The sequence below is a fragment of the Trichoderma harzianum genome (assembly GCF_003025095.1).
Source record: "Trichoderma harzianum CBS 226.95 unplaced genomic scaffold M431scaffold_1, whole genome shotgun sequence".
In the NCBI taxonomy this organism is placed as follows: Eukaryota; Fungi; Ascomycota; class Sordariomycetes; order Hypocreales; family Hypocreaceae; genus Trichoderma; species Trichoderma harzianum.
The window spans coordinates 2,271,490-2,297,764 of record NW_020209249.1 but is presented as its reverse complement, the minus strand read 5'-3'; the positions used below and the strand labels follow the sequence as shown (position 1 = coordinate 2,297,764).

General features: G+C 50.8%; 11 protein-coding genes across 11 annotated transcripts; 6 read left to right on the top strand and 5 right to left on the bottom strand.

Moving 5' to 3' along the window:
• Nucleotides 1-462: 462 nt before the first annotated feature.
• On the bottom strand, nt 463-2,506 carry M431DRAFT_515129 (hypothetical protein; the record flags this gene model as incomplete). The annotated part of the gene is made up of 2 exons (XM_024920265.1): nt 2,251-2,506; nt 463-2,184 (listed from the first exon to the last, which is right to left on the bottom strand). Exons 1-2 carry the CDS (start codon nt 2,473-2,475, stop codon nt 463-465), a joined length of 1,947 nt encoding a protein of 648 aa, XP_024780364.1. The 5' UTR covers nt 2,476-2,506.
• A 314-nt stretch (nt 2,507-2,820) lies between these two features.
• M431DRAFT_131619 (hypothetical protein) lies at nt 2,821-4,501 on the top strand (the record flags this gene model as incomplete). Its single annotated transcript, XM_024912470.1, has 1 exon — nt 2,821-4,501. A coding segment is annotated over exon 1 (1,677 nt), but the record flags the coding sequence as incomplete, so codon positions are not given.
• Nucleotides 4,502-4,853: 352 nt separating this feature from the next.
• M431DRAFT_489459 (hypothetical protein) lies at nt 4,854-5,790 on the bottom strand (the record flags this gene model as incomplete). The annotated part of the gene is made up of 2 exons (XM_024916680.1): nt 4,854-5,503; nt 5,571-5,790. 2 exons carry the CDS (start codon nt 5,788-5,790, stop codon nt 4,854-4,856), a joined length of 870 nt encoding a protein of 289 aa, XP_024780362.1.
• A 496-nt stretch (nt 5,791-6,286) lies between these two features.
• Nucleotides 6,287-9,291, top strand: M431DRAFT_698 (hypothetical protein; the record flags this gene model as incomplete). Its single annotated transcript, XM_024921796.1, has 2 exons — nt 6,287-6,407; nt 6,491-9,291. The coding sequence occupies 2 exons, from the start codon at nt 6,287-6,289 to the stop codon at nt 9,289-9,291; spliced, it is 2,922 nt and encodes a 973-aa protein (XP_024780361.1).
• Nucleotides 9,292-9,544: 253 nt separating this feature from the next.
• M431DRAFT_502837 (hypothetical protein) lies at nt 9,545-11,459 on the top strand. The gene is made up of 4 exons (XM_024918222.1): nt 9,545-9,710; nt 9,779-9,885; nt 9,947-10,874; nt 10,961-11,459. Exons 1-4 carry the CDS (start codon nt 9,620-9,622, stop codon nt 11,083-11,085), a joined length of 1,251 nt encoding a protein of 416 aa, XP_024780360.1. The 5' UTR covers nt 9,545-9,619; the 3' UTR covers nt 11,086-11,459.
• A 463-nt stretch (nt 11,460-11,922) lies between these two features.
• Nucleotides 11,923-12,913, top strand: M431DRAFT_71600 (hypothetical protein; the record flags this gene model as incomplete). Its single annotated transcript, XM_024921926.1, has 2 exons — nt 11,923-12,195; nt 12,254-12,913. The coding sequence occupies 2 exons, from the start codon at nt 11,923-11,925 to the stop codon at nt 12,911-12,913; spliced, it is 933 nt and encodes a 310-aa protein (XP_024780359.1).
• A 2,458-nt stretch (nt 12,914-15,371) lies between these two features.
• Nucleotides 15,372-15,827, bottom strand: M431DRAFT_489455 (hypothetical protein; the record flags this gene model as incomplete). The annotated part of the gene is made up of 1 exon (XM_024916679.1): nt 15,372-15,827. The coding sequence occupies one exon, from the start codon at nt 15,825-15,827 to the stop codon at nt 15,372-15,374; it is 456 nt and encodes a 151-aa protein (XP_024780358.1).
• A 742-nt stretch (nt 15,828-16,569) lies between these two features.
• On the bottom strand, nt 16,570-17,179 carry M431DRAFT_502834 (hypothetical protein). Its single transcript, XM_024918221.1, has 2 exons — nt 17,137-17,179; nt 16,570-17,066 (listed from the first exon to the last, which is right to left on the bottom strand). Exon 2 carries the CDS (start codon nt 17,042-17,044, stop codon nt 16,727-16,729), a length of 318 nt encoding a protein of 105 aa, XP_024780357.1. The 5' UTR covers nt 17,045-17,066; nt 17,137-17,179; the 3' UTR covers nt 16,570-16,726.
• A 2,389-nt stretch (nt 17,180-19,568) lies between these two features.
• M431DRAFT_73676 (hypothetical protein) lies at nt 19,569-23,208 on the top strand (the record flags this gene model as incomplete). The annotated part of the gene is made up of 3 exons (XM_024922146.1): nt 19,569-19,638; nt 19,713-19,783; nt 19,885-23,208. 3 exons carry the CDS (start codon nt 19,569-19,571, stop codon nt 23,206-23,208), a joined length of 3,465 nt encoding a protein of 1,154 aa, XP_024780356.1.
• Nucleotides 23,209-23,613: 405 nt separating this feature from the next.
• On the bottom strand, nt 23,614-25,420 carry M431DRAFT_193473 (hypothetical protein). Its single transcript, XM_024913226.1, has 4 exons — nt 25,225-25,420; nt 24,932-25,012; nt 24,466-24,767; nt 23,614-24,405 (listed from the first exon to the last, which is right to left on the bottom strand). The coding sequence occupies exons 1-4, from the start codon at nt 25,259-25,261 to the stop codon at nt 24,019-24,021; spliced, it is 807 nt and encodes a 268-aa protein (XP_024780355.1). The 5' UTR covers nt 25,262-25,420; the 3' UTR covers nt 23,614-24,018.
• On the top strand, nt 25,310-25,879 carry M431DRAFT_502828 (hypothetical protein). Its single transcript, XM_024918220.1, has one exon. The coding sequence runs from the start codon at nt 25,631-25,633 to the stop codon at nt 25,868-25,870; it is 240 nt and encodes a 79-aa protein (XP_024780354.1). The 5' UTR covers nt 25,310-25,630; the 3' UTR covers nt 25,871-25,879.
• The last annotated feature ends 396 nt before the right edge of the window (nt 25,880-26,275 follow it).

Genomic DNA, 26,275 nt, shown 5'->3' with positions numbered 1-26,275 from the left:
TTGTTCTACACAATGTACGGTTATGATCTGTCGAATGGAAAGACGCATGATACCCATGGCACAAAAAGCGGTTATGCCCAATCACACATATGGTCATCTTGACGCAGTATCTGACTGAAGAAAGTTTGGTGTCTATTGATCTCATGATAAAAACAAATTGGTTCCATTGCTGTGATGTGTCTCGCTTCGGCAACTGCTGTACCGTGCTCCGTGATAATTGATATGTAATCCTAGATGACACCATTGAGCCTGGCCTGTAGATCGAAAACTATCCAGCACTACCTTTTATACATACTGAGAGTATCTTGCTTTCCATTCCGTAAAACATCCCCTCTTACAGCCCTTCCCGTATCATATCGTGTGTTAATCATACATGTTCCATAGTTTCTCTTCCCAAACAACCCATATAACTCCAGAGTATGCAATATTTGGATAACAAAATTCGACCGCAGAAATGGGGCTTTAAGCTGATAGCGGCCCGACTCTGACGTACTCCCTGTCCTGCCTCGCATCAAGGGTATATCTCGTCTTCTCCCGCCTCCGCTGCTCCGCCTCCATCCGCGCAAACTGCCCGCGCGCCCCGTGTTTCAGCTTCGTGATCATGTCGGCCGCCTTGCCCTTTGTCAGCTCCTTCGAGGTCAGGGGCTTGCTCTTCCCGCGGAGCTTGTTGATGAAGTCCACCTGGCCCTGCGTCGGGGGCAGCCTTCGCCAGGACTGGTGTCGGTGGATGAAAGTGTGGGGGAATGCGCTGGCGGCGTAGCTGTCGGCACCGTGGACCGCGTCGTTGAATGTGGCGGCCTTGAGGATCTCGCGCGGAGCAGCGTAGGGGGACTTTGCTATGCCGGCGGGGAGGGCGCGGATTTCGAGCGCGTGGTATGTGGGTTCCGAGGCGCCCTTTTGCTCGGGGAGCCTCTCGATCCGGATGTAGGAGCCGCTGGGCGCGGAAAGGACGAAGCGCTCTGGGCCGACTTGGACCCATGCGTACTGGCTGATGGCGCGGATGTGTCTCTCGCCAGAGGTGTCGGCGATGAGATCCAAGACGGAGGAGTAATCGGTAAAGGTCACTGCTGGAGAGGAGATCGGGCTGGCGCCTGAGGAGTTTTCTTGCTGTTCTGCCTCTGCTGCCTTTTGATCCTTGATTTTCCTCATGTCGTCGACTGAGGCCTTTTCGACCAACTCGTTCGGATCAAGGCCGAATAACGTTGGCGTTGTGACTATGCCGGTCTCAAGACTAGAGACCATGTCGATGATGTGGCAATTCTTCTTGTCTGGATGCAGCCTCATGCCCCTGCCAATCATCTGCACCAGCAAGTTGCGTGATCTTGTTGGTCTGGCCAGCACGATGCAGTCGATATTAGGAATATCGGTGCCCTCAGTAAAGACGCCGCAGTTGACAAGCACGGGGAACTCGCGCTTCTTGAAAGACTCAAGAATGGCGCTTCTCTCAACCTTGGGCGTGTCACCAGTGACGTATCTAGCGTCAAAGCCGTGCTCGCGGAATTTCCGTGTCAGACCCGAGACGTGTGCTAGATCGACGCAGAAAACCAGGGTCGATTTGCGGTCCGGGGCTTTGGCCATCCAGCTGCGGACCGTGATGTCGTTGATGATGTCGGTGTTGACGACCTTGGAGAGCTCTCCTGTTTGAAAGTCGCCAAATGCGCCGCTCTTGACTTTGGACAAGTTGGCGGACGACTCGACTGTCGTGAAGACAACATCTGAGAGCCACTTGTCTGAGATCATGTCCACGTAGTCCTTGTGGTAGACAATCTCGTCAATCGCGGCTCCGAGTTTGACACCGTCAAAGCGAGAAAAGGTAGCCGACACTCCTATCAGGGTGGGTGAGTTGTATCTCTTCTCGTCGAGACCAAAGTGTTTCAGCGTTCTCAGATAGCCTGGCGCAACAATGTGATGGGCCTCATCAACAAGGACAAGCTTGAACTTTGAAGGGTCATACTTGTCCAGCCGGCCCTTTGAGGTTATGCTCTGGACGCTTGCAATGGTAATATCGGCCATGCCAGAGGCATGCAGAGAGCCCATTTCAATCTCAATCCTCTTATCCGGATACGCAAGCTGACAATGCTTAGCAGCTTGTTCAACCAACTCACGGCGATGGGCCAGGATGAGAGTCTGATTAGCATCTTTGACGCGGTCGTGGACCCTGTCTATGAGCTGAGTAAAGATGACCTTTGACCAGTGAATTAGCTTCACCGTTTTATAAGAAGAATAGGACATAAGAGGAGTATAATTTACTGTCTTGCCACTACCGGTGGCTAATGATATGCCAACTCGCTTATGCCCTCGCTTCAGGGCCAAGACTACGGATTTGATGCATTCTTCTTGATAGTCTCGGAGCTTCAACTTATTGCTGAGAGCAGCGGCGGCATATTTCCTGAACTGGTTGGCCTTGCTCCAACCTGAGGGGACGCCAGTCCCAGCATCAGGCCGGAAGAGACGTCTCACGACGGTTTGTAGCATTGCACATGGCAATGCCGTCCAAGATGGATTGCACTCGTCTATATGTCTTTGAATGAAAATCCTAGTCTAGCAAAAAAGATGCAAAGATTTGGTGTAAGTTGCCTTATGTAACCTTTCAGCCACTGTGGCGTCGATGGTGTGGCTGAGTTAGCTGCGGAAAGATACCTGTGAATGATTTTATAGCTGCAGCTTTGCAACCTTCAACTTTTTTCATATCTTCAAGGTATATGAGAAATGATACCAGATTCGAAATTGATATCCCCTTAAACTCAATCTGTGGTCCCGATTCGGTCACTGCTACAATGTTCTCTCCTCTCATTGCAATTTTTAACGCCCCAGTGACCGAACCATGGACCAAGATTCCGACTACTCATATGAAGAACAAGGTGCTGCAGTCATCTCACCACCGCAGATTAAGGCAGAGAGCCCTTCCAAAGAGATCGCGGAAGCTGACTTGAGTGCTGGATATGAAGGGCATGGAGAGCCATACAGTGAAGAGAGTGATTATCTTGAAGAAGACGAGAACAGCGCTTCATCAGCAGCAGAAAGTCAGGAGCTGCGGTCGCCTTTGAAGAGGCCGTTAGATGATACGACAGCGATATATAGGCCGTTCAAACGACAGAGATCCGAGCTCAACTTTGGCTATCTGGAGCTTCTCAACAAGGAGATTCAGGATGCTGCACAGCGGAGCTCTTTCGGCGACCAAGAGCTGCCCACCGCCGGTGCAATTGGTCTCACATCCTGGTCAGGGCCAGAGAAGCTGAATTTTTTCGATGCCGTAGCACGCCTCGGGAAACATGACTTGCCTGGTATCGCCGCCAAGATTGGGAGCAAAAGCGTCGCCGAAGTCAGCCACTACCTGCACCATCTTCAAGAAGCCAGCGAGTTGAGGCAGCAGCAAGGGATTCGTTCCATTTTGGAGTTTGCAGAGTATCCTGCTGCTCTGGAGATCAGTCAGCAGTGCTGCCATGCCCAAGAAGAAGCTGCGGACGAGATTTCGCTCAAGCAAGAAGCGCGTGAGGAGTTGCGGGAACAGAATCGGTGGGGAGATGCATGGAACATCACCCCAAAGGTTGCTAAGAAACTCAGCAGGGACGTTCATGGACAGGATGCAAACCTCTCCAATGCGCCCCAATTTGCTCAGCTTTTTCATGTGTCCAAATGGCTGGAGCTTTCAGCGCGCATGTTTATGAACTCTTCGGTTCCTGCCAACAACTGGAATTCGGTTGATGAAGAACCTCCATCAATGTGGGCTACAACGTTTGATGATTTTCACTCATTAGCCGTATCAGTCACTCGGAGACTTGTTCAGACGACGCTCTTTATGGCCATGTCCAGGATTAGAGCGAAGAATTCCATGGGAAGTAACGTCAGGGCCATGGTACAACTACAGGATGCCGAAGCAGCCATCTCATCTTTGAAGATGGCTAGCAAGTTGAATGAAACATGGATCAATAGTGCCCGAAGATTACGACTTGATGTTTACGAAGATCCTCCCGAAATAGATGAGGAATTCGAAGAGGAGCGCATGTCTTATGAAGAAGTCGAACAGGCTCTGTCTGGTGAGTGTGCGGCTGGGCCACGACAGCGAGCGCACCCAGACACCCCCTTTTCGACTCAACACAGCGTTGAATATGAGGAAGATGCTTCTTCAGATGATCTTCTTTCCAATTCAAGCAGATCACCCTCTCCCACCAACGAGGAAGAGCAACAAATCAACATGGAGGCAATGGAAGTGCTGGAGCATTCGGTTTTGGACATCCGGACCGATAAAGCTACAAAGAAGGCTCTCAAGGCGTTCATAGTCATAGACCGACAAAAAGAGAGGCAAGCTGAGGAAATTGACCAGTATGCAAGTTACAAGGCGGAAGTCAAAATGTGGAACTTGCTGCAGAAGAAGCCACCTATGGACCTACCTAAGAAGCATGATCCTGGCCCTCCTCGACGGTCAAACCAGACCATGGACACCTTTTATCCAAGTGGGCGAGAGTGGGCACGCAAGCTGTTGTACTATAGCGAGTGGGAAACATTGCCACAGCCGGAGCCGAAGCCGGAACCGGAACCAGGGCTGAAGGAGGAAATGGTGCTTGAGGAAGAAGCTGGGGATGAAGGAGGTGATGAAGCAGAGGATGAAGCAGAGAAGGGAAGCGAAGGGGAAGAAGAGCAGGATGAAGATGAGGAGGAGGAGGAAAGTGATGCATAATGGGAACAGCTCAAACAATAAACACATAGTCAAGAAGATAGGGGCCGGTATAATATCCTTAAAAACTCCATAAGAATATGTTGAAAACTCGGGGTATCTTGACTGTTGATCCAAGCCGCTATGCCAAGTCCACGGAAACCATGTACGCCATCCCACAGCTTATCCAACACTTCAATTAGCCTCCTCTGCCTCTGCCTCTCCTGCCCCGTCCGCGTCCTCTTCCACGGCCTCTACCCGGCCCTCCCCTCGCTGGTTTCGGAGCAGGAGATCCGCTCTCTGCGCTTTCGCTATCGCTTTCCTCCGAACCAGACTCTTCCTCTTCCTCCTCCGATTCGTCTTCGTCATCTTCAGAATTTTCCACCACCTTTTCCTTTTCAGATTTGGATTGACTAGCAGCTCTCTTGCGGCCCCTTGCTCCCTTTGTCGGCTTCAGTGCTGGCGACGCAACAGAAGCAGCAGTACTGCTCTCGGCGCCTTCAACAGAGGTCCCCCTCGTCTTGGGCGCGGTGCTGGCTCGCGAACGCTTCTGGGGCGGAGGGGAGAGCTCCAGCTGGGGAGGAGACGAGGGTGCTTCGCTGGGATCCGCAATGGCGCGCTGCAGCATCATCTCGCCGAATTCGTGGAAAGGGAGAGAAAATTCGACATATTTATCCTCTGATTCGTCGTCGTCAAAGTATTCTCGCTCATCGATCAGCTCGAGGTCGTAGTATGTCCGTAGCTTCTCCCAGATGTGGGGGATGCGCGTGTGGCGATGGATATCGGGGTCGATGCCGTGGTTGCGCAGGTGTTCCGATATTGCTATCATTCGAAAGTGTTTGTGCATCCCTAAGGCATGAGCATCTTGAATCAGCACAAGAGCACTTGAAGCGTCAGCGCGATGGGCGCAACGAACCAGCAGGCTTCCAGCGAATGACGCCTTTGAATAGTGAAGAGATCTGGTCATCCGTCCAGAGATTATCGTACGGAGTGACTGGTATGATGGGCTTGAACGCCGATGAGAGGAAGCCCGGCGTGCCACTTATCCGAGGAGAATCAACGTCCATGGCACTGTCTTCTCGGATGGTGGTGGGCGTCGAGGACATCTGGAGGCGCGATCGCTTCTTTGGAGGCATTGTGGCGTAGATTCGATATTATTAAGAGGTGAAGAGTAAGGTAGTGAAAAGGAATGGTAAATGGAAAAAGGAATTGATTCAATTCTAATACAGCATTGGGTGACAATGTTGAGGACAGATATAAAAAAGAGTTAATGATGGAAGAAGAGTTGGAGCTCGAGTGCTCCAGCGTGGTGTGCGAAAAGCAAAAAGCATCCATAAAGGTTGATCCATTGAAGCATGAGATCATTAGCTGTTTGAGCCGCTAAGCTGCAGGGTGGGGCACACGCTGACAGGCCGCCTTAGCAGCCCTGGAGCTCAGTATTGCTGGTGCCTTACAGGTGTTGGTTGCATGCTCTAGCGCGTGCTCCAAACCCATAACCACATGAAACTCTGGATATCAACAAACTTTATTGTTCGTTTGGAGTCTTCATCGACAACGAACGCGGATGGCCTCTGCTGGCGCGTCTGCCGTACCTTGTCCTCTATGCATTCATCGCTGAACCTGCTGTGAGCCATGGCCAGCGATGGCTCTGAGGAATATGTCTTTGCCATTCCCAACTTCTGGCGGCCGTCAAAGCTGCTACTAGACCAGGAGGCAGAAACACCGGCCAGCTTCTTTTCTAATGATCTCACAAGTAAGCAATTGGTTCGCGATCTGCTCTTCCCTTTGGTGATATAGTATATCAGAGGCTTACTATCTTCTTCTCTTTATGACCAGATACTCTATCCAGCCCAGACTCGGATCCCTTCGCGCTCGACCCCATAACACCAACCCACGATGGCTTCTTCAAGCTCGTATCAGTCCACGACATCACGGGTACTGCCGAGTCAATCGACAGGGAGGCGCCGGATGCATCACCAAAGCCTATAGATAATCCAGAAAAGCCACCCGACGGCCTCTCTGTGGCCCTCGATAGCGACGACGATGAAGACATGCCCGATATGTGGCTAGAGCCAGGAGTGCCCGCCAAACCGAAACCTCCATATAGATCGTGGGATGTCTTCTTCTCCGGCGATACAGCCACGAAACATCAACCTATGATGGTTAGCGAGGCTGGCCCGGCTGCGTACGACGCCATGCTATTCTCTTCAAGCGACCCTCTCAAGCTCAGGAATGTTGGTGTGCCCGTGGTTGATACGAAGACGTACTTGTCTTCACTGTTGGCTTTGGCACTTGGTGGAGAATCTGTTCTCTTTACTAAAAAGGACGGCAATCAGGGCCTCAAGCCTTCGCTTCCTAAAATGAGGGCCTCGGGGTACTCTAGCAATGTCCTACAGGCGCTCGAAAACAAGTGCCTGAGATGCGGGAGCACTTTGATAGGCCTACGCACCTTTGTGCATTCCGCATACTCAGAACATCCAAGCCGATGCGGTGTGGCTCTTGCCAGCACTGTTAGCCAGGTTTTACAGGTTGTTCAAGAATGGGTGGCCTTTAACGGGCGGAATCCTCGCTCGCTTCTGCAGCTTCAATCCACCGTCAACTCGATGGTAGCCATTCTGCGACCCTTCAAGGCGCTCACATCACAGCTCCGCCATGGTCTTACGGATGAGGATATTCTGAACCTCGTGTTTCATCAAGCATATTCGGTGGATAGCAACGAGGAGTACCTCCGTCAGATCATGCGAGAAGTACTGCGGAGAGTCTCTGGCCCGTGGATCGAGTTTCTCGAAGAGTGGATCGGAACAAGACGTGAGCAAGGGCTGCCCTTTACCAAGGCCAATCTTGGAGAAAGAAAAGGGTTTGTCAAGGTCGAGGCACGAGTCTTCCGAGATGATTTCGGCCGGGAGCTCGCAGAGGTCGACTACGTCCTAGACGCGGGCAAGATGCCGCGCTTTATGCCAGACGATGTGACGGAGACGATATTTGAGACTGGGCGCAACTTGCGATTTATCCGCACTTTCCATGAAGACCACCCACTTGCTCAGCAGGACGTCATTGCGTCTAGTGATCCTCCTCAGGCCAAGTGGCTTTATGACTGGGAGGCTATACTGCGCCTTGAGAGTCACGCTGTTACGTACCGCGACTATCTGGTCGATGCCATCCAATCAAGCCGTCCCGACTATTCTTATGACCCCATGGAAATTTCCATGTATTCATTGGGAGAAAAGCCCGGCTCCATCCTTACTTACTTCGGACTGGATCAGGTTGGCATGGAAGAGCATATTACCGCGTCCATGGAGCAATTTGCTCAGCCAGTTGCCACACATGACGCAGAGGACCCCCTGAGCAGGATTGTTCGCGATAGACTCTGTGGAACACATGCATCAGCTATTGAGCTCTCGAACTCCACGCCGCACTGGACGTTGCTTCCGGTTCTTTCGTTTGGCGTCATTGCCTCGGCACAGGCCCAAGTGGTCAACAAAGAGACTCTCAAGCTCCTATTTACTGCACACAATCTGCGAGACCATCTAAAGCTACAACGAGAGTTTCAGCTTCTCGGAAATGGCAATCTCTGCAGCCGTCTCTCTCATGCTCTATTTGACCCCGATATGGAGTCGGCACAAAGGAGGCCAGGGGTCGCAAGGAGGAGCAATGTCATGGGCTTGCGGCTGGGAGGCCGCGACAACTGGCCCCCAGCGACTTCAGAGCTGCGATTAGCATTGATGGGCATACTTTCTGAATGCTACGGCGCTGATGAAGACGGCAAGAAAGTTGTCAGGCATGAACGCATTTTTGACAAGGAGGTTTCTGGCTTGCCCGGCAACATGAGCTTTGCCGTGAGAGACTTGTCTGACGAGGAAATCAACCAATGCATGAACCCCGACTCCCTCGAAGCCTTGGACTTTCTTCGCCTTTCCTATACGGCGCCGCCGCAGCTAAGCCCCATCATCACGCCAATGAACTTGATGCAATACGACTACATCTTCAAGCTTCTGTTGCGAGTCCTGCGCATGATATTTGTTGTCAACCAGCTCTTCCGCGATGCCAACTCGTTGGCTCGTGAATGGGAAGATCCCGGTGATGCAACACTCCGCTTTGTAAGAGAAGCGCAGCATTTTGTGTCCAGTGTGTCAGCGTATTTTCTGGACACGGGCATTGGTGTTCCTTGGCGAGTGTTTGAAAAGAAACTGGACAAGATTGAGGCGGATCTCCACCGACCAAATACGAATAGCTCGTCCGAAGAGGTCCAGAGCCCTGACAAATTGCAGGAACTTCATTCTCTCGTCCTAGATCGAATCATGCTGGCTTTATTCCTGCGAAAGAAGCAGCAGCCAGTACTGAAGCTACTAGAGGACATCTTTAATAATATTTTGCGATTTGCCAAACACATAAGGCTACAGCGGTTGGGTGTGGAAGATGACCTCGACCCGTCGACTCTGTACGCAGAATTCAAGAAGAAGGTGCAAATTTTCATCACAGTCTGCCGCAGCCTATCAGAGAAGGCTCGCCGCACGGACGGTAAGAGAGGGAGGGAAGACAGGATATTCAAGGAGCAGTACGGGACTGGCGATGATAGCATGGTGGCCCAGCTTCTGGTCAAGCTGGACATGTTTGACTATTATCTCAAGCGGCAGTAGGAGGAATTAGTGGTTTAAGGAGCCATGTTACCAAAGTATTGAAATGATATAATAAAAACATTGTAAACGCACAATTCGAATTAAATGACTGTCCGATTTCTATAATCGTGCTCTTGTTATTGCTTGTATAAACATCAGCGTTGAGCTGCCCCTCCATCCATTGACCGCTCCGCCAAAAAGTGACATTTTGCCCCTCATCGCGTGGAGACGCGATCAAGACAAACCTAAACAATAACAAATGCGCCAAGCATATCGACGCAGGAATTGTTGTCTTTTCTACCTTTTCTGCTCTTGAAATTATTTGCCTCCTATCCTCAGCCATTGCGCAATGTCTGGACAAAGCGTCGCGCCGCAGCGCAGTCTGAGCTTGACGGAAGAGCTGGAGAAGCTGGAGCAATCCATCACTTTAACGCTACAAGGTGGGTTCAACAGTTCTCCGACAGAACACCTCTGCTGTCCGTGTTCCAGAGAGCTGATTATATTCTAGAGATTGATCATAATTTCAGCAAAGCACATAGAATCGTCACAACGGGCATCTTGCCGCTGGTGGAGCAGTATGGAGAGCACTCGCGAGCTGTTTGGGAAGCATCCAAGGTATGGCAATAGCTTCAGCGGCCGTCCCGACAATGGTATACTAATTGCTGCCTTTTGCCAGTTCTGGAAGCAATTCTTCGAATCGTCCGCAAACGTGTCTCTTTCCGGCTACGAAGACCACACCAACGAGAACCAAGATGAGACGAGCGCCGCTGAAGATAGCAGCGCCGTGCGAGACGAGATGACAATTGACGTAACGGCCGACCTAGACGAAGAAGCAACAATGGTCAGCGGCGCGGGACAGCATTCAGCACTGCATGGCGACGAGTCGATGCTGGATGATGCCGAGCTGGCTGGGAGCACGCCTCGTCCTCCACTGAGTCAGACCAATAAAGCCAATGTCTCCCAACTTGAATCTCCTTACGAGGCCATGCGGCGGGAAATGAATGATGAGGAGGGCGTTACAATGAAAACGGAGGAGTCAGATCAGGAGGATTCTTCCGTCCTGTTTGCGCAGCATACGGCACGGCTACCTGATATATCAACGACACCAAAAGGTCAACCCAACCCGCAAAACAGAGACGGGTCGGTGCAGCGCCACAAGGATCCTCTACTACATCGCGTCCTCGACAAGACTTATCGCCTGCAGGCTACGCCTCACAAGTCAGGTATTCGGATATCCCCCCTCAAAGGCAAGCAGCCGGAGCTGCCACCGCCACAACAGAGAGACGTGGCGATGTGGCAGGACGATCCCATGTCGTCTCCCGAAATTGCCATTCCAACACTACGAAGCGAAGCTTTCATGTCTCCGTACAAACGACAGCGCCTGGCAGCGGCAAGTCAAGCTCCTAGGACCCCTGGTGTCAGCGTGCAGACTCCCGCCACCGCAAAAAAGACCAAGGACGTGTTTGCCACGGAGAGGGGTGCAGCCTCCGCGGGGAAACCGCATGAGATCGACTGGGAAAGCGATGACGATGACAATCTCGGCATGAGCCCGCCCAAGACAATCCAGTTTGCACTACCGCCCTCGAAATTGCTCCAGACACCGGGTAAGTTGCCTCTGGAATTGCATTACTTACAGATTGTGACTATCCGAAAGTGGCTAACCTATTGTCTCTCTTTTTTTCAAATATAGCACGAGAAGCTAGCAGGAGGATCGTAGACGATATCCTCATCGATGCTGGGGCGGGAGCAGACTCTTCTGAGTTCAGTCCGTCAATGGTGAAGATGAATGATGATATTCTCAATGAGAGCTTCTAGATGGATAGAATGGACAAGGAATGTCACTGAAATAATCGATATACCCTTTTCTTTTTTCTTTTCTTATTTTTTCCTGTGAGAAGTAGAGCAATTCTCATGAAAAGAGATGTATCTTTGCAGCTATAACAGGCCGCCAATCATCATCGCGGTCGCTGGGCCTAACCATGTCAGTCACATTCTCGGCCTCCCTTGAGGTTCAGACTAGAGTGAGATCTATGTTCTCAAAAGCCATCCATAGGTGTCCGTAATACACCTTTCAGGCCCTTTCAAGGAGCCTTTCGATCGCTGTGGCATTGCCATCTCATCACCATCGCGGGGCCCCAACTGTGCGTCAGAACTTCACGTGAGTCTCTTCCCGCGGCTCCCCGACCCCCAAACAAAGCCCCCAGCACTGGATTGACAAACCCCAGGTCCCTCTGCCTAAAGGCAAACAAAACTCGACCACGCCAACCGACAACAAACTGCGATTCCGATGCCAACAATCCCCGCTAGAGGAGGGGGCTGGCCTGAAGTATGCAAGGGGTGAAACCTGACAACTCGTTTTTTTGCTTTTCCCTCATTCAGCTGGGCAGTGTTTAATTAGCTGCCAGATATCGGCGAATGATGTAAGAGTGAATCTCGAGGGCCGTCCAGAGTGTAGGTGTGATGGCTATTGGCGAGCCGCTGTCCGCTCTTCACGCCACTGTCTCATCCATCCCACCCTCCCGCAGCATATCATTTACTATCATCCTGCTGCTGCCGCTCTTCTCTTCCTCTTACTTTTCCTCTTTCTATTCATCTGCCTTTTATCCTTTGTTCTTCATTCTTCCACCACTCGTACCCATGACTTGCGTTAGCATGACTGCTCCGACGGATCCTCAGATCGATCCTCAGATCGATCGTTACGCGGCGGAACGCCGTCGCTTAAAAGCAATGTCCAAACCCTTCCTCAATGATGAGTTCTTGGAGGGGCCGCCTCGATTCCGGGGCAGTGACTACAGACAACCGCGGCTCCGCCGCAGCACTTTTGATCTGAAGACGCTTGTTTTCGAGTCTCGGCTTGGAGGCGGCGACGATGGCTTCGTCTGGAAGGTCAGATTCGGCAACGAGGGACCATTCGCCATGAAAGTTGTAAGTGACTACCCATCTCACTATTAATCGGCTCACACTAACGATGCGAGTTCAACAGTTTTGGGACCAGGTGCCTCCTCAGGAGGTTGGATCCTACTACCCGATGCAGCGAGAGTGCCAAAATGCTGCTGTCCTCCAGATGATGGAGGCGGCCGTGGCCAACGAACCAGTTTTGGTTTACACACATCCGTATGGAAAAGGGGACGCCCATGAGAACTATTTCTCATTCTGCGAAGAAAACGCCATCAGTAAGCTTGGCATTAAAGCTGACCCGAAGACGCTGCCTTCAGGCACCAAATTGATCACAGAGATTCCACGATTGGCCCAATGCTACGGCTGGGTGAAGTTCCCTAGCGACACGTTAGAAGGACTCCCCATCAGCTTACAGGCCACGCACGACGAGCCGCACAAGGTCAAGAAGCTTGTGGGAAGCCACATGGACTGCATAGCGATTGTCTACGAGTTCATTGAAGAGGGTAAAAACTCATTGGGGCCCGTGGAGAAGGTGGACAACTTCCTCTGGTTTGCCGGCTTTGCCTATGCGAACGAGCCCGAAGAGAAGAGCTGGAGGAGCAACGTCTTGGTTGACCACTCTGAGATCATTCACACTCGTGGATATGGGTGGAATGAGGAGGATTACATGGACAGAAGTGCCGAGCAGATCATTAGCGACGAAGACTTAGAGCATGAGATGGATCCTGATTACAATCTTTCATGATCTTTCGAAGCCTTCGATGAATATCATCGTATCATCGAACAGCATGTATTTATGAGTGCGATTGGGCTAGCTATTATGCATACTTCTGTATGGGCCACTAGGATATAATGGATCATGAAAGGGCAATGGGCGGGATTACTTGGGAAAGCGACATGATTGTGCAACCAGATTGTCATAGTAACAGCACTAGTCAGCGCAAATTGAAAACCGGTTTTGCTATTTGAATTTGATGCTATATCTAATGATCATCGACAAGACTTTTTGTTGAGCCATCTGCCAAGTAGGCTTTACTCTGTACATCTCTCTGCTACATTAGAATACAGAGGCGTCCAAGGCGGCATCATGAGCAGGGTGCTTGACGCCTATGGATTTCGTTCGAGACCATGTCTATCCAAAAAATTGTCTCCGGAGTTTGCTCCACGGCTTGGGGATAGGCTGATAGGCAACTGGACAGCAAATGTCTCACATCGAGTGGGAAAATCTTGAGTCGGTATGACTTCTAGGCTCTTGTCCTGCATCGGCTTTGAGCAGTTCCGTGTCTTAGTTGACATTTCTTTTCTTTTTTTGCAAAGTCAGCTGCTCCTCCAGCATGTATCAAGGCTTTCGAGTGATATCATCACAACCCCTATTCTTGTTTGCTATTGGGCACGCAAAAGATCGGTGAGATGGATATCCAATGAGGTCGAGTCCTTGTCAAGGGAGATGAAGGCGTCCAGGCTACTCCGCACGATTGGTCAAGACGGTTCCCGCGTTGTGCTCATGTGGTGTAAAAGCTGACTGCTCCCTTGCATGATTTGATAGGGGCTTGCGTGTACAAGCGTGTTCCATCTTTAGGTTCGGGGTCTTGGCTTTGAGGATGGGAATGTCCAATAATGCAAGCCAACTTATCAGATCCTGATGTGCATAATAATAATACCGAGTATTACCAATTGATTAGGTAGAAGAGACTCGGCTTATCATTACTGATAGGAGTGGGAGTAGAGGATGGTAACGATAGTAGAAGATGGAAGTGGTGGTAGATGATAGTAGCGGTAGTAGATGATGGTAACGATAGTAGATGATAGTAGTCTACTATCATGTCTTTCTACCAGGGGTCTCATCTGATTCAAGCCTCTCTCGCTCCCTCGGAAGCACTCCCCTCATGCGACTGTAGAGGCCTTCATCTTCTCAGTTCCAGAGAACTGACTGCTCAGAAAAGTCAGCTTTAGATCATCCAGCAGCGGAATCAATCGTTGGTGATAAGACGTGAAGTTACTTCTGACGATCCTCATGAATAATTCCTCCGAGCATACGGTTCCCAGGCCATGAAAGCTCTTGTCCCAGTCTTTGTCTTCGCTCCAGAGGCGCCCAAGCATTGCTCTTTAATAGCAAGGCCGCAATCGATGAGAAACGCCGGCCACGAAGGGTCGGTTCTATCCTCGTTGATCATGAGATTGTTGACGGATATGTCTCTGTGTAGAATTCCAGCTTGATGTAGAGATTCATGCCCTTGGATGCAGTCTTCAGGCGCATTTAGCAGAACTGGAGTGGTGCTCACCTTGTATATAGCCTTTCCACAATCTCGAGCAAAGACACGCATGTATACCTGATTTGCCAATGCCTATTCGCTGTCCTGCTAACTGGCATTGTTCGCCGTGCTCGTTTACGGAGAGAGCTACCGGATTGACTGTGAAGAGACCGCTTAGCATCAGCAGTTCCGTCACTATCACCTTCGCCATCAGCCGACTGGGATAACGGCTCCAGCTGATAGACTTTTGCGTCTCTAGGGATCAGGCCACGACGAATGTTGCCGTGAATCTCATCGAGTTGTGATCGGACGTGGACGGCCCCATGATGGTAATGCCGTTGGATCATGACGATTCGTCTATCGCCTTTGGAGCTGATAGTTGGGTCGAATCCTAGTGGTTCTTCATCCATCCATAGATCCAAGAATTGTAGAAACAAATCGCAGCCCGGTTTCACTGTCTTTGTTAATACCGAACTCCTCAGACGCAATCACTCCCAAGACGGTCGAATTCCCAAATCCTCATCAACAAGCCGCAAAATGTAAAGTCCAGCACAGAACGACAAATATATTAAACGGCAAAAGCCTCTTGCGTATCTTTCCAAGTCAACCCAGGCCTTGGACGGCTTGTCGTCCAACGGATCACTCTTTAGCTCCCCAGGCACAAGGATCCGGGATCAAGGGTGTCGAGCTTTTTCTCCAACACAACATCAACGGTATATGCTATTCAATGGTTAACAAGAGACCCAGCAAGTATATTTAGTCCTCCACAAACCCAACTACTGGCTTGCGCTGTGCTGTGGAACTGTCGATTGGTGTTTTGGGCTGCACCAGCGGTCTGTGTTGGGGAGAAGCATTTAGATTGTGATCCTCCGCCAACGCTGCTAACTCGTTGCAAGTTTCGGTAAACGAGTCTAATACATGATCCTGAGTTGCGTTCTTGGGCTACCCGCGTCATCTATCGCCAGGGCCAACAAGGGGGCTATCACTCTCCTGACACTTGTCGAAGATGGCCTCCGACGCGGCCTCAAGGCCGGCCACATCACCAAAGAAAAACTCGTGGAATCGGGGGAGATCAACGTACATGGCATCTAGTTCTTCTCGGGGGACTCCATCCACATTTATCCGATACTCGGAAGAATTTGCGAAGCTGCTTGTGTTGCGGTTTGTTGTAAAACGAGTAAGATCGGGACCAGGAGAGGCGGTGGAGGTGTCTCTTCGGCAACGGCGCGAAAGACATGATTTCGAGATGCGAGCATCGTCACAATCCCCCCTGAAGGCAATTTTTAATAGTGGCGTAATACGGTCGACGACATCAAGGGCATCATCGTTAACGTATGGAACCAAACGCGATATATCATCGAGGAGGTTCTTCCTCTGCCCGCTAAAACTGAGCAGGCTGGAGGGCATGAAGAGCCGTCAGCGTTATAATAAGTTTGATAGCAACAGTTTGGAGACCGAGTTGGACCCAGTAGGAGAGGCGTCTGCTCTACATCTGGTCAACGCGATATGAGAGATGCGAATAATACCTTCCTAGTATGCGATATCTCTTTCTTTACAAAGAGGGACAAAGGAGGAACAAATCTATCAAGGTCATTTCCTATGGGATTGGCACAGATAATATTCGTACCGTCAGCCATGGTGCTTGTGGTTAGTCTCAATATAAAGAGAAAAAGTCAGCTGTTGATCTTGGCTATGTAACCGCTATTTCCTTCTACCATCTGCTACTATTATTTTCTTCTACTATCGCTACCCTCCCCCCGTACCTGCATGCGCTTTTGTGACCCGGGATGTTCTATGGCCAACTTGGAATGCTGGCTACTAAGCAAATCCCTATAGATAGACACTACCCATAATCAGTGAGAATTTTGGTGAACTCTTACAATGTGTCCAGTAAAAGTAAAGCAAAGAAATAGAATGTTTGTAATTGTCTCGGTCCGTATACTAGATGTGCAGTCGTACTCATGTTGCGTATCATATCTATTTACATTTTTGTAAACAAATAGTCACGATTGATAACGATGATTGCAGTTTGCAGCAAAGTGATGATAAGACTTTTATAGTGAATATCTAGAAATATATAGAGAAAAAATAGTCATAGCAAAGAATAAAGGGTTGAATAAGCAGAAGCTTTCATCTGCTCGATACAAATCATGCCGCGTAAAATCATCGTCCAGTCCCAACTCCATGTCGCTTCCCGTGAGCGCTTCTATATTAATAAAACCGGTGGCATCTCGCCTTATGTTGAAAGAAGATGAAAAAGAAACTAAAGTCGAATGCAGCGGGACAGTGCCCGCATACTCCTGGCGCTAATTCCAAAATCTCACAGGAGGCATCAGAGTCTCGTTTGGTTTGGCAAGCTTTGATGTTTGCCTGGAAGAGCTGCTGCTATTCCTGTCTCCCAGTAGGGCTCTCTTTTCTGTAGCAACGGAGGAGATGGAAGCAGTTTCGCTCCGGTCATCCCCTCGTCGCTGGCTGTGGAGAATGCCGCCAATTCTCTGGCTGAGGGAAGATGAAGACTTTTCGGACTTGGATTCGAGATCCTTGTTGATCTTCTTGCCCAATGAGGGGCCAGGTCGTTCAGCCTTGCCGATTTGAAGGCCGCCGTGGTGTCCGATGAGAGACATTATGATAGAAGATTGGTTTGAGCTGTTGCTTATTGTTAGTCGGTTTATGCTTATAGCTTGTATTGGTTGTGAGATTGAGTGGGTGTGCATACAGATTGGAGTGGATTGGTTGAATTGTGGAGGGTGGTTGATAACCAAGCTTTGTTGTTTTGGTTTCCAGAGCTGGAATGTTGCTTTTGTTTGTTGCTGTTGTTCTGATTGATGTCTGCCTGAGATGGCCACAACAACCAGGCATCAGCCAGGTCTATATATACACAACCAGGCTTCCATGAAACTTTGTCCTTGTCCCGCCCGGCAACATCTCAAGCCATTGAAAAAGCTTAGTTGCGTGTGCTTGGCCCACATTCCACATCATGGCCACGATGCTAGCGTCAGCAGATTGCCGGCACCAGAAAAGTTTTCCAGCAATACGCACCCACCCAAGCATCCCATGCGTATTGTCCCTGTTTGAGAGATGGTGTGCGTGCCGGACTCCGTAATGCAGTCACCACTAACTAGCCTGGTCGCGCGCACAGCCTGCCCAATTGACTCATTGCGCGGGTCAGCCGTTGCGCGTAATGGATCCCAGGGCCAAGCACCAAGAGAAGCTTGTTCGTCCCCCCTGAGCCAGCCTTGTGGGGGAGGGGCCGGGGTGGAGACGAGCCAACGAAGGATGATGACGAGTTCTGCCTGAGGAGGAGGATTTGGATTGCTCAGGCAGACAACGTTGATGGCCAAGGATCGAGTATGGATGCGCCAATGACCACGCGGCACTTGCTGCAGGTGTGGTATTGCTCTGTGAGCCTTGGCTACTCGACATGTCCAGAAGCTTCTTCTGATTCTTCTTCTTCAGCTCCGTAGTATTAGACGATGGCTTCTAGATGCATTGCTGTCAGTCGCGATGGAAGCTTCGCCTCATCCCCTGATCCCACAGTTGCCAGATTCACACCAGGACAATCAACATCCACAATTAAAGTAACATAAGCTCATTCATTTCCCATCGTGACTCCAAGACCTGCTCTGTTAATTAAAATCCATGTAAGTCACGCCTATTTGGGAGAAGGACCAGGTTTGATGTTGGCAGTGCCCGGCTGAGTCACCGTTCACAAAGAAACAGCCACGTTTTCCCCTTTGAGAGAGACGCCAGAGAACCTTGAAGGGATTGATCTGAAATTGGATGCGCTAGTGGTGATGCTACAGTACTGTGCTGCACGAGTAAGAGATCAACATTTTGGAAGCCCGTGAATCTTTGCATCAGAAATGGAATCTCGGGTAAAACCGACGGTGACGACACTGTGCGCACGCTGATACGTGTGCGTTACGCGGACTCTCGTCAGCACCGCGTATCTCTGCAGCCAATTTGATATGAGGAGATACTTAGTGCGTGCAAGCTCAATATCCCTCTAGAGTCTAGCCTTAACATTTTCCCCCAGCAACTGCCATCAATACCTACTTGACACTGGACATGCAATTGCACTTTCCCTCTGCTCAGTATCTATCTACATGTGATCTATTTCGGTGCCCGGATATATCCGTCACAAGCCGTTAAGAAAAGTTTTTTTCTTCTCTTGCAACTATTTTGTGCTATAGACACAGCCATGTAAAACGAACGAACTAGGTGCAGCACATCGTGACTCTTTTCATGCAGCCTGCAATTTCGTTATGACTCCCATTTTCTAGTCCTAATCCAAACCCGGTACAGCACGACTCCATCCGCCCAGCGGCATTCGATGCGATTTGCTGAAGCAAACACAAGCGCTCCACGACCCTTGCTTGGGCTATCAAGAGCCAGAGTCATCACGGGTCAATTTGCAGCCAAGCGAGAAACCTTATGTTCGAAAAGCTAAGGAGCTTACGAAGGGCGGAGGATGCCGTTACGTCGTGAATGAGAAATGGAAATCTACGAGGGTGGATCGAATATCAGCGCCGAAAAGAGTAACAGCGAAAACATTGATTGGTGCCTTGTGCCCATCAACCTGGTAGCCGTTGTCAGTTGCTGGGACTGAGATCTCGCACAGGATTATGTACTCGAGCACAATACAGTTGCCTCGACTATCTCCTACTCCGTACTGACAATGATTATCAGCAAGTGTCTGTTCCATGATTGGGGCGTCGAGCAATGAGCACTTGGACAGAATGCATGTCTCTTGATCAATCTTGATCAATCTTGATCATTTTCCTCCAGGCCAAAATGGACGTTAGCATCTATATAAAAAGATAGTCATTGGTAAAAGACAAAAACGCCTTGGAACTTGCCAAGTCTCCGGATATTCTCTATCCAGGCATCTGTCCAATCTCGCAATGCACAGCTTCATCAAAGAGCTCTTGAACATCACCAATTCTGTCTTGTTCATCGACTCCGCAGCTTCTAGTGTCATGTGGAGCTGCTCCAAACATTTCATTCTGCGCTAGCCTTAGCGGGGCGACTTATCGCATCTTATCGATATGAATCCAACATCTTATCGCTATCAGCTAGAAAAATTTCCCAGTTTACTCTCAAATTCTGCCACTGAGCGGCGAGCGCAGACTGCCACGACAAGCCATCATGGAGGACCAAGCGCATAAGCCGCATCGCAAGAGCAAGGAGAAGAAGGAGAAGAAGCAACACACTGGGGGTAAGTGGTTCTTAGAATTGGAGTCTGGGATCGCCCAGAAATTGCTATACAGACCGGATGTTGACCTTTGGCAGAGCGCAATCCCAAGGCGTTTGCCTTCTCCAAGCCCGGCAAGCTTCAGAAACAGGCTGCCAGATCATCTGATGTATGTTCCTGTCCCAACATCCTTTTCAAATGCTTAACGATTGATAAATCTCTTTATTCGAACATTTTCAATATCTAACCATTTGCTAACTGCCTCCGAAGATCAAAGAAAAGCGTCTCCATGTTCCCCTTGTCGACAGACTCCCAGATGAGGCGCCGCCGCGTCTCGTCGCCATTGTCGGCCCCCCGGGCGTCGGCAAGACGACTCTGATGAAATCGCTCATCCGGCGATATGCCAAGGAGACAATTTCAGATCCCCAAGGTCCCGTTACCGTCGTCACCTCGAAGAAACAGCGGTTAACCTTTGTGGAATGCCCCAACGAATTGGAAGCCATGGTGGACATCGCCAAGGTTGCCGACATCATCCTTCTCATGATTGACGGTAACTATGGCTTCGAAATGGAGACTATGGAGTTCCTTAATATTCTGGCCGCTACGGGTATGCCAGGTAACGTGTTCGGCGTCTTGACCCATCTCGATCTGTTTCGCAAACCTGCCGCTTTGAAAGATGCCAAGAAGCACCTGAAGCGAAGGCTGTGGACTGAGCTATACCAGGGTGCCCACCTTTTCTATCTCTCTGGTGTTATGAATGGCAGATATCCTGATCGCGAAATTCATAACCTATCTCGGTTCCTATCTGTCATGAAGAGCCCTCGACCCCTCGTCTGGAGAAACTCCCACCCTTACGCCATCATTGACAGCTTCCGCGACATTACTCACCCAACCAAGATTGAAGAAGATCCCAAATGCGACCGATCCATCGTTCTATCGGGATATCTGCGAGGAACAAACTTTTCAACCCAGGGCCAGCGAGTGCATGTTGCCGGCCTAGGAGACTTTACGGTATCGGCTATGGAAGTGCTGCCAGACCCTTGTCCTACCCCAGCAATGGAGCAGGCCTTGGCTAAGATCACAGGAAAGACAGGGCGGAGGAGACTGGACGAAAAAGAAAAGAAGCTGTATGCGCCCATGTCTGATCGGAGCGGCCTTAAAATTGATGGTGATGCCATCTGGATCACTAGAGAAAAGGGTTTCACCTTTGACAAGGATGCTGATAATACTGAGCGTGGCGAGGGTGAAGAGATGATCATTGGACTCCAGGCTGAGCGAAGATTACTTGGCCAAACAGAGGATGGTGTACAGCTATTCAGGGGAGGCCAAGAAGTCAAGGCACTGGATGAGGTAGAAGATACCGGCAGGAAAGAGCCACGAAAGGCCAGAATTGCTGAACGGGAAGAAGAGGACGACGGCGAGAACGAGGATGATGAAGGCTTCGTCAGTGGGAGCGACGAGGGGGAACCAGATGAGGAGGAAGAGTTCAATGAACGAAAGTTGGGTAAAATGTTCCGCAACAAAGATGCCGACAAGGAGATCAACGGGGATGACGATGTTGCATTTGCAGACAGCGACTCGGACCTTGGCTCTATCACAGACCTGGACGAGGATGCGGAAGATGATGAAGAGTACGACTCTGATGAGGAGACTGCCGCCCTCAGATGGAAAGAAGGCATGGCCGACAGAGCCATGAAACTTCACTCCCGGAAGCGTACATACCACACCGCAGATTTGGCTCGCTATCTGTACGATGGCTCCATGACTGCCAGTGAGGTTATCAAGAGATGGAAGGGTGAAGAAGACGAATCAGAAGAGGAGGACATTGAGCAAGACTCAGAAGACGAAGAGTTTTTCAAAAAGACATCACATGAGAGCGAAGATCTGGTAGAAGACCGGTCAATACCAGAGTACGACTACGAGGACTTGGCAGCCAAGTGGGCTTCTCAAGAGAACATTGAAGCCCTGAAGAAGAAGTTCACATCAGGAAAGAGAAACGGAGGCGGAGACGACGATGACGAGGATGGTGAGTTTGGTGGCTTCGATGACGACGAGGATGGAGATGGAGATGAGGGTGACGAGGACAGCGAAGGTGATGGTGAATTCGAGGACCTGGAAGCCGACCCCCAAAGTGCACCCCAGCAGCAGACAGCGGAAGAGATCCAGTCAGAGCGTGAAAAGAACGCCAAGAGGAAAGAGGAGCTCAAGGCGAGATTCGAGGAGGAAGACCGAGATGGCTTCATGAACGACAAGGCAAAGGCTCGGAGAGAAGGAGGCGAAGACGAGCAAGAGTTTGGCGAGGATGACTGGTACGACGCGCAAAAGGCCATGATCAAGAAGCAGCTGGACATCAACAAAGAAGAGTTTGAAAACCTGGATGAACGCCAGAGGGTCGCCGTCGAGGGTTACCGTGCCGGCAAATACGCCAAGCTGGTCCTCGAAGGTGTCCCGTCTGAGTTTGTCTCACGCTTCGATGCCCGGCTGCCCATCATTGTCGGCGGCTTGTCGGCTACAGAGGACCGCTGGGGCTTCGTCCAGGTGCGTATCAAGCGTCATCGCTGGCACAAGAAGATCCTCAAGACCAACGACCCCCTGATCTTCTCGCTCGGCTGGCGCCGCTTCCAAACGCTGCCCATCTACAGCATCTCCGACTCGCGGACGCGCAACCGCATGCTGAAGTACACGCCCGAGCACATGCACTGCTTCGGCACCGTCTACGCACCGCTGATAGCACCCAACACGGGCTTCGTCTGCTTCAACTCCTTCTCAAATGCAACCCCAGGCTTCCGCATCGCCGCCACCGGCACCGTTCTCTCCGTCGACGAGTCCACCGAGATTGTCAAGAAGCTCAAGCTCACGGGAGCCCCCTACAAGATCTTCAAGAACACCGCCTTTATCAAGGGCATGTTCAACTCGGCCCTCGAAATCGCAAAGTTCGAAGGCGCCTCCATCAAGACCGTCTCCGGCGTCCGCGGTCAGATCAAGCGCGCTCTGTCCAAGCCCGAGGGCCACTTCCGTGCCACCTTTGAGGACAAGATCCTCGCCAGCGACATCGTCTTCCTGCGCGCATGGTACCCCATCAAGCCGCACCGCTTCTACAACCCCGTCCTCAACCTCGTCGGCTGGCAGCCCATGCGCCTCACCGGCGAGGTCCGCCGCTCCGAGAACGTCGCCACCCCTCAGCTCAAGAACTCGCAGTACCGCAAGATTGAGCGCCAGACCCGCCACTTCAACGGCCTGCAGGTGCCCCGTGCCCTCGCCGCCAGCCTGCCCTTCCGCTCCCAGATCGTCGCCATGAAGCCTCAGAAGAACAAGACGTACATGCAGAAGCGCGCCGTCGTCCTCGGTGCAGAGGAGAAGAAGACGCGTGCCTTTATGCAAAAGGTGCTCACCGTCCACAACGACCAGGTCGCCAAGCGCCGCGCCAAAAAGGACGAAAACCGTGCTGCCTTCAAGAAGAAATTGGCCGAGGGCGACGAGAAGAGGGAGGCCAGGGAGAAGAGAGAGAGCAAAGAGTACTGGCGCAAGAATGGTCGCAAGAGGAGTGCTGGAGACGACGAGGGCGGCGGTGGTGGTGGCAAGAGGAGAAAGTGAGGGAGCTGATGGAAATAATGGCGCGAGTTGCGTGTTTAGCAATCAAAGTTTCAGCATCAGAAATAGATTTATACTGGCTACTGTACTCACTTACATATTCATATTATACTTATTGCCAATGCATATATAACACTAAGCACGTCTCCTACCTTCTTCATACACCATGTGATTATCTTATGGCCGTCACTCAATGATTACATACAATCATCATGGACATAATCATAACAAATCATTCAATTTAGGCACTCTCAAACAGAGGCAGATAGGGCGGAGGGAAATAATATGCAAACCCAACCTGCAAGAAACATTTGCATGCTACTTAAACTAGAGAGGATTCCACAACTAGCTCTCTGCATAGAGCCACCAAAATCCATATGGAAAAAAAAAAGGGAGGAGAATCTCAACACAGTGCAAGGGAAAGAATAAAGGGAAAATAAACAACCATCCCAAACTGATAAGGGAAAAAAAGAGTTTGCAAAACAAACCTACCGGCCTTGTAGCAAACGCCGTTATCCTCCACACTCCTCCCCGGTGAATGTGCCTCTATTAGCGTAAAGGGTCACTTTTCTTCAACAAACGTTTCCCCATTACGCCGATAGGGCGGATATCATGATGCTCCGATCGGTGGTACACCGTCGGTCCCCAAAGTCATGTGTCCTTCCTGTTCTGATTTCAATCTTGAAAATATCCATCACCCCAGGGGGAGTTATGATCTGCCGTATAAAGAATGTGAAAAGCACTATTGGATAGCCCAGCGTTGCGTTTATCGCTTCTTTAACCGTAAATAATCGTGCGCGTCGACAAATCCATTTAGGCATGGATGGGTTCTTGAGGAACAACTGGTTCGGTGGCCTTAGGCTCCTCAGTAGGAGGGGAAGGGAATTCAGGGGACTTCTTGGCGGCTCCGGGAGCAACGCCGTGGCCGCGCAGAATCTCCTGGACCTTTTCAGTATAGTCTCCAGCATACTGCTTGCCGACGGCGGCGAGATGGTCGGCCTGCTTCTGAGCAGCATCTCGAACCTGGGCAGTCTGGGCATTGATGGCATCGGCAGCAGTCTTGAGCTGCTCGTCAATAAACTCCTGGTTGGTGGAGTAGATCAGGGGGGCGAAGAAGGCGAGGGAGGTTCCGATGATGGCAAGAACCCAGTAGGGCAGCACCTTGATCAGGAGGCCTGAGATGAAGGCAGCGACGCAGGCCTAGGGTGGGAATAATTTAGCTCCTAGTCAATCAAACCACAAAGCTCGCGTGCGACTTACGGCAGCCGAAACGCCGACATTCTCAACAAAGATGATGCGCTGGCTTTCAATCAAGAAGAAGTTGATGAGTCCGTGAGCGTCGCTAACCAGCCTCTCAAAGGTATCGCGGGAAAGTGTGTAGTACTGGCGGGGGCGGAACTGAGAGGCCAGGCCGTTACTAAGGACCAGTTTGCCAGCAACCTCGGCAGCAACAGTGGTAGCCAAAATCATCCAAGACAATGAAAGAGTCCAGCTAAAGAGGTTGAGGTACCGAACGGCGATGATGGTAGCAACGACGGAAACATAGGCGATGGCCGAGTTGCCTACAGGGAACAGTCAAAAGTTAGCATGAAAAGCCGTGCCATGTCTGCCACGATTCGTTGTATCAAGAGGTGAAAGTGATCCCACACACACGAAAGAAAAGAGGCGGGTGCATCGCAGCTAGAGAGTGGGCATATGTTTGCAGCAGGCAGCGGGCATTACTCACGAGGGTTCTTCCAGGACAAAAGCTGGGAGAAGAGCGAATGGTAGGGCGTCAAGGGCTGTTCAGTGCTGCCGTTGGCGGCTTCTAGAGCTCATCGTCAGCTATACAGGAGGGGCAAGGGGCGGCTTGAGGCCTTGTTCTGTCACATGCAAAACTGCCCAACCCAAGCGTCAGCATCCGTCATCCAAGATATTACTGGGCAGACCCCGTTTCCCTGTATGTAGGTACGGGATCGATCGAGCGGTAGGCAAGTGGGAAAGGGAGCAGAAGCGTAGCAGTGAGCCCACATACCTTACTGGAGTGGCCATTTACTGTGCCAGCTGTATCGGCCATGATGATTGCTTTGTTTTGCTTTGTCGTCGGGAATTTGGTTGGAGAGACTTTTTTTCTTGGAGGGGTCTGTCGGTCGCACTACCCTGGCGAGAGCTCCTTTGATGCGGGCGGCGGCGAAGAGAGGTCGGAAGCTCTGGATTTCTAGGGCTGGGCAGCTGTCGGCTCAGTATCAGACCAGAGATAGGAAGAAGACGAAGGAGAACAGAAAAAAACAACTGCGCAGAGCCAGAGGCGGCCAAAGCAACGGAGCGTCTCCTTTTGGCCTGTAGGGAAGCAGGAGGTGGTGATTCGGACAACGTACCTTTTTGCGATGTGCTGATGGAGGAGAGAAGAGTCGCAGTTCGGAGGAGGGGGAAAAGCGCTGAAAGTATGGCGGCAGGTGGGATGCTTTTTTTTGCTTGCCCTGGACTGGAGTGTGCAAGAGGGAAGTTTATGGAAGGACCTAGGCCTGGTCTTTCAGGTGATGGTCTGGTGGAAGCTGCGGGCAAGCTTGCTCTTGCTAGCGGCAGGTGTCGACGTGGTTGTGACGCTGCGATTTTGTGTGCCCCTCCACTTGCTGCCTGCCAGTTTTTCTGCGGCACTGGTTATGCAATTTTATCGATTTTTTAATTTATTTGCTTCTTTAGGATACGATTCTGGGGCTCTTTCCTCTTTCGTATCTTGTGGCTTCTATCAAATATAAACTTTAGGGTCTTTTCTTTCTCCCTTTTTTTCCTCTCCCGCCTCCTCGCTACCAAGGTACTTGCTGTATGTTACGGAGTACCTCCACCAGAAACAACACCTTCCCACTCTGAGAAATGAGGAAAAAACTAGGGGAAAACACAAAATCACATCAAAATCAAAATTAACATGTGCTGGTGGGGAACTGGTCTCCTGCTCTGCGGCGAAGAGGGTACCTGTTCGGTATGCACAAAGTACCTTAGCTCCGCCGGTGGAGTCTCTTTGCGGAGGGCCAGCGCGGAACAGGTACAAGCTCGGGCTCGTAAAGCTACAAGCTCGCAGGCATGATGCAAC

Bases quoted from the DNA above. Each gene is read 5' to 3' on its own strand.
- M431DRAFT_502828 (XM_024918220.1), top strand. From the start codon at position 25,631: ATGGCGGCAGGTGGGATGCTTTTTTTTGCTTGCCCTGGACTGGAGTGT.
- M431DRAFT_502837 (XM_024918222.1), top strand. From the start codon at position 9,620: ATGTCTGGACAAAGCGTCGCGCCGCAGCGCAGTCTGAGCTTGACGGAA. The intron at 9,886-9,946 runs GTATGGCAATAG...GCCTTTTGCCAG, and splicing joins CTGTTTGGGAAGCATCCAAG to TTCTGGAAGCAATTCTTCGA. The intron at 10,875-10,960 runs GTAAGTTGCCTC...TTTCAAATATAG, and splicing joins GAAATTGCTCCAGACACCGG to CACGAGAAGCTAGCAGGAGG.
- M431DRAFT_502834 (XM_024918221.1), bottom strand. From the start codon at position 17,044: ATGTCTCTCATCGGACACCACGGCGGCCTTCAAATCGGCAAGGCTGAA.
- M431DRAFT_193473 (XM_024913226.1), bottom strand. From the start codon at position 25,261: ATGGCCGATACAGCTGGCACAGTAAATGGCCACTCCA. The intron at 24,768-24,931 runs GTGAGTAATGCC...TGTTCCCTGTAG, and splicing joins TTTGTCCTGGAAGAACCCTC to GCAACTCGGCCATCGCCTAT. The intron at 24,406-24,465 runs GTAAGTCGCACG...TTCCCACCCTAG, and splicing joins ATGTCGGCGTTTCGGCTGCC to GCCTGCGTCGCTGCCTTCAT.